The sequence below is a fragment of the Ornithodoros turicata genome, chromosome 2, assembly GCF_037126465.1.
Source record: "Ornithodoros turicata isolate Travis chromosome 2, ASM3712646v1, whole genome shotgun sequence".
In the NCBI taxonomy this organism is placed as follows: domain Eukaryota; kingdom Metazoa; phylum Arthropoda; class Arachnida; order Ixodida; family Argasidae; genus Ornithodoros; species Ornithodoros turicata.
In genome coordinates this window covers 9,007,584-9,013,505 of record NC_088202.1, presented here as the reverse complement: position 1 = coordinate 9,013,505, position 5,922 = coordinate 9,007,584, and the positions used below count along the sequence as shown (strand labels likewise).

Genomic DNA, 5,922 nt, shown 5'->3' with positions numbered 1-5,922 from the left:
ATGTGCATGCCTATTAACTGAAACAATGATCACAGTTCCCCGACAAGTTTTAATTACTGAGAGTGTATACTGTAGAGGTGGATTAGATCTACAACGCTTAATACAAGGTATTATATACTATGAATACCTTTAAAAATCTCATCTGACACATATGCTTTTTGGCGGTGCTGTGGTAATCGAAGTTTGTGGGCACTGCGCAAGTCCTGCACCCATTTCTTGAGTATGTCGAAGCGGCTGTGAGGGAACCTGTGTTGATGATGATGATTCCAGCTTTTATGGTGCATCGACAACAAAGGTCATAATACATCAGAACATTGGTTAGGATGCAACTAGTTAAAAATAATGTGTTTTTTAATAAAAGCATGGCACAAATGTTTAAAACATCAGTTTAAAACAGGGTTTACAATCCCGATATCTTTTAAAATTTAAAAGTTTAAAAACTCGTCTAAAAGGAATTATAGCTGCATCACCAAGCAATAATGCTGGGTGAAGGGGCCTAAGGTGTATATAAAACTCTCTGGAGTGATGTGTTTCATGATGTGAACATGTGAAGAGAATGTGCAAAATTGAGAGAGGCTCACCACAGTGCGTGCACTGAGGTGGTTCCTCCCCGTGAAGTAGGAACCCGTTGATGAGGAACGTGATGCCTATCTGTAAACTCGATCTATCACTCTGCACAGACGATCCTCTGGGTGGGTCCCCATGACAGAAAACCTGTATTGAGAGACCACTTTTGTCTTACACACTGTTACAAATAACACGACACGCTACAAATTATTATTATGGCAACAAGCTGACGACATTGCTCAGACACAAAGGCGGTGTCCAAGTCACACCACACCACCGTTACGGAGGCACCGGTTCTTCGTTACACATCACACCAAGGCACAAAACAATACCAATACATGAAAAATGGTGACCCTCTTGGTCTCATTACGACGTAATACCGAACTTATGCGCGAAGGTGATTCAAAGAAATGACTGTGCACTTGCTTCGGTAGAGAACACCGCGTACCGTGCTAGCAATGCATGCAGAAAAGCGCTCGAGTGCTCGCACATATACTGACGAGAACACTACCAGTGTAGTGCAACATATTCTCTCTAGCATATTATGCACTCAAACTGTATTTGCCGCCAGGTAAAATGCAAGTGTGTTCGATTGAACCTGGGAAGAGCGATCAAACAGCTTGCATCCAGTGCTGGTTTTGGGCACAAAACCAGTTAAGTTTCAAATAAATGTACAGAATGCATGCCTATTTATTCCTTGATAAAGAATGACTCACCTGTAGAAATTTAGGCCCTGTATCCTTGCTGGTACGGTTGGTACGACCGTAATTGCGACAAGCTGCCATGATCGCTGCGGCGACTGTTTTGGGTACAGTAAGATGGCGGCCGGTTGCCGCACGCTCGCGCTCCCTATCCGCGATCCAGCCTTTTACAATCGAGAGCAGTGAATTGTACGGAGGCAAGACGCTCTCCAAATGTGCAAGTCTGGGAGGCGCCATGATCGATATTCTGGATTCGGCCGGATTCGGTCACAGCCTTTCCACGTGTGAAGACCAGGTGCGTTCGGCCCAATGGTATCCAATCCAATGCAAGTAGCTTCCGCTTCCGCTGCGCTCCGTGTACGATGCCCATGGAGGAAGGAAAGAGAGGAGAAGCCCTATTGCTCTGAGAAGCGAAGCCGAGATTGGGGGCCACTCGAGTGACATCACCGCTCGCCTTCCGGTTTCGGTTACATACATCTCTATGGGAGCCCCCAACGCATAGTTTCCGAATACTTGGAGATGTGTGGTGGTAGCGCGCCGAAGTGGCCCCCAAAGTGGCGTGTGCAAAGCGACCTCATTCGGCTATTCAGGTAACGTGACCCTCGCGTGGCTGTAAAGAAGCTACAGCTCACCTCCTATCCTCACGTCACTTGTCCCACGCTTCTCTCTTCTGTCGAAGAGCCGTTGGGGCGCCTCCCTTTCTTCTTTCCTCCATGGCCATGCCATGTATGAAATGTGTTTGTTTTGTCTGCCATCACGTGTGCGTTTGGATTCCCTAGGGAACGAGTATCGTATGGTTTAAACTTTGTGCTGCGACATGAAAGAACGGCGCACGGAACTCGTAGGAGAGCCACCGTTCGTAACACGCTAGGCCTACCGTATCGATCATGGTGGCTCCCATGTTGAGATGGCCCGCTTCGCTGACTTAGTTTCTAGTTATTATGGGGAGTTCTATGCGCCCTGGCATGGCAACAGAGGTTTTCGCGAAACGCCGCAGTTTTGAACAGGGCACATCCTCTAATGTTTCATTTTTCAGGAAACGAATTACATTCCGTTACCGCCAAAGTGATAGGGAACCAATATGGCATACAAATATAGGGGGGTTGAGCGGCACCCCTGGATCATTTGGCGTGGAAGCCTGTAAGGATATCTCTTGTAGGGTACCAGGGGAGACAATAAAGAAGCCGAGGAACGGGGCACGAGCCTCACTCAGTTCGTAACCAGGGAACAGTGTACTTGCTCTATTCCTACATTGGCGCAGCCGACACCCGAATGTGGGTAGAATTTGTAGTAGAAGAGACGTCCGAGGGACCGAAGATACGTCGTTGCGATGTCGGTGGGGACAGCATTGATCTAACCTCTCATCCCGACCAGCAGGCCCTTCACAAGTCATCGCCTCGAAGCTAAACATGGACGTCGCATCGACTTCTATGCCTGGAACTTTCAAGGCCAATATGAAAGTGCCCGATTTTAATCGACTCATTCATATTCCCTCAGAACCGCAACCCTCCTGCTCGGCTGGACCACAAGGAAATTCGGACACAACGATGCTTCTTGCGCTCTTCGAGCGTCAACAAGGTTGGTTCGCTGAACAACAACAAGTCCTCGAATTAGGCCATAACATATCCGGCCGAGAGACTCTGTGTCTCCCTTCGGTGAGGCCTGATGAGTACGATGGTAGCGGTAGCGCAGAGTCATGGATGACCTCCTATGAATGTGCTTGCCAACACAACTCGTGGTCCACAGATAACGCAAAAGTTGACAATTTAAGGCCGTTCCTTATTGGGGCCGCCAGGAAATGGTACGACTTACGCCTACTTAATCACCGCCATACGCCGTGGAAGTCGTGGAAACAAAGCTTTCTTCTGTCATTCTGTGAGGACAAGATTGCTCGCTGGGATGACGCAATAATGTATAGGTACATTGGTGGCTCGTTCATCGATTATCACTTCGAAAAGCTACGCCTCCTACAACTTGCTGAGCCTTGTCTCCCTGACGCTTCCGTTGTCGCATTGCTGATACACGGTCTTCCTACGCATATAAGGCAAATGGTGGCATATTAAGAACATACCGCAAGCTGTGGAGGCGCTTCACGTGGCCACACATGAAACAGCATGTCAAAGATTACATCAATTCATGTGATGTGTGTCAAAGAACCAAGCTCAAGTATCGTCAAACGGCAGACCGAATGATATTGCCACAACACTCCTCAGTGCCCTTCGAGGTTATTCACCTCGACTTCGACGAACTTCGAAAGAAGTCTGAAGGAATACGGAAAACTCAGTCATTTCTGTTAGCTATCGACGAGCACACACGCATGGTCAACACTCGCCCAAGTGGCGAAGATGCCACAAGCATAATTGCAATGATGGAGCGGAATATCTTTAAAGATGTCAAGACGATCGTGTGCGATAATGGCCCTGGATTTACCAGCAAGCGCTTAGCCATATGGGCCCAGAGCAAGAACATACAACTTAAGTTTACAGCCCCATATCATCCCGCGGCAAACGGAATGGCTGAACGTGCTCTTCGCGACATCAAACAATACATACACATGTACCCGGACTTTCCTCTCGGCTGGAAATCATGCTTAGAAGCAGCCACAAACCATCACAACAATTCCCCCAACAAAGCCATAGGATGTACACCATACTTTGCTCTGCATGGTACACCACCCATTCTCCATGCCGACCAGTACCTCAACATAGCTGATCACATCACCTTACAAGAACAACGCAAGACCACTGTTGAAACAGAAAAGTATAGGGTGGCCATGAAGAAAGATTTTGACCGCCGTCACAGTCGCCAGATCCCAGCCATCGCCATAGGAGATCTTATTCTCGTGCGGAAACCTCTGCCTGGTACGCGAGGATTACCACAAGGTCCTTACACCGTCGTACAAACGGCATCAAAGAACGGAATCTTAAAAACTGTCGGATACCTTACACCAGACAATCATATGCACATAGCAGCTATAAGGAACGTCTCAAAATATCATCCCAGGAGGGATGAGCTTCAAGACCCGGGGCCTATGTAGGGTACCAGGGGAGACAATAAAGAAGCCGAGGAACGGGGCACGAGCCTCACTCAGTTCGTAACCAGGGAACAGTGTACTTGCTCTATTCCTACATCTCTGTCCGGAGGGATATGTACCACCTCATATTTACCACCTTCAGCTTACAGGTTCAAGAGAACGATACGGATACGTACATTTATTTGGCATCGGAAGCATCTTTACTGGAAAAGATAACAAGCAAGTTACAGAAAAAACAGGAATGAAGCGCGTAATCCTGGTGCGCAAGAGAGCCTTGAAATCTCCGGGTCAGAAAACCCTCTTGCCTGGGCTGCTGCCTCATGACAGTGGTGCAATAGTGAAGCACGCGCATTCTTTTTCTTCTTTTGTTGCATTTGTGGCTGCCCGATGCCTTGTTATCCCGGCCGAGGGCGGTAGCAATGTAGGGGAGGCAAACGTTAGAGAGTTTTAGTAGACCGTTCCGTAACGCACGGAACGTTAACGTAGAGTACGTAGTTCTCTACCGTGAAACGGATAGCAAGAGAGTTTTAGCAGATCGTCAGGCAGCGCTACGAACGGTACGGTAAGGACTGTGTTGCCATCCAACGGCGATAACATGAACTACCCTTCCCAAGTTGTCTAGGCATCTCCTTCTGCACGAATTCCCTAATATAACTACGTTTTCTGTGCTCTGTTTTCGTTTTCTTTGCGTTGGAAAATTAATTTGTTGTTCCATCAACAAACGAAAGGACAACGGACACCCCCTGCCGGTCTGTTCATCGCTATCACCCGCCGTTATGCTGCTCACTCGCACTTGGTTGGCAGCATCCAGAGACCGGAAGTTCGTGTTTTCGAGTGGTACAAGGTATACGGCTTCTTATAAGAAGATAAGATGTAGTCCCTCGTACTGAAGCGCAGTCTCGTATCCCTCACTTCGGACACAGTCGACGAGGTGTTGCAGGCAGCCATGTTGTTTTGTGCGACGAAAACAACGTAGAGGACGGAACGCAAAAAGATGAGCCGATCGTTCCAACGTGAAACGCGGGAGCCACGTTTCCGTTCCCGCGCATGCGCTCTTGCTCACGTGGAGAATAGCGTTCCTTCCGTTCGCTGCGTAACGGTCTACTAAAACTCTCTATTGTTTCCAGCACAGTGTGTCCGAGATTTTTGGCGCACGTCAAAAGAACCCCAGGTGGTCCAAATTATCCGCAGTCCTCCCCAGCGGCATGTGCATCATGTCGCCACAAAGCTTACGTGTAACGTCACGGTACCATTAATGATGCTTTGCTTGCTTCCACGACAATAGAGAGTGTTAGTAAACCGTTGATAACGTTACTGTGAAGCTACAGTACCTACCGGAACCAATGACGAAGTGCATGACTCACAATCTTATCCGTTGATTGGGTGTGGTAGTTACGGTGCCTCGGAAGCTACGTTTTCAACGGTCTACTAACATTCGCCACTAAGAGCGCTCCCTTTATCTGACGTCACAACACGCCAGAATGAGTTGGGAGAGATCGCCACCACGGCGCGCGCTCTTGCAAACCAATTTGCTCAAGAAATGCGAGCTTCTCGAGGGAAATATTTTGCTTGACGGTTCCTAATCGTAATCGTAATATTTATTTAGTCAATATTGCAAAA

General features: G+C 48.1%; 1 protein-coding gene across 1 annotated transcript; it reads left to right on the top strand.

Annotated features, from left to right (window-relative positions):
* The first annotated feature begins 3,456 nt into the window (after window positions 1-3,456).
* On the top strand, window positions 3,457-4,305 carry LOC135384306 (uncharacterized protein K02A2.6-like). Its single transcript, XM_064613511.1, has one exon. The coding sequence runs from the start codon at window positions 3,457-3,459 to the stop codon at window positions 4,303-4,305; it is 849 nt and encodes a 282-aa protein (XP_064469581.1).
* Window positions 4,306-5,922: the final 1,617 nt, after the last annotated feature.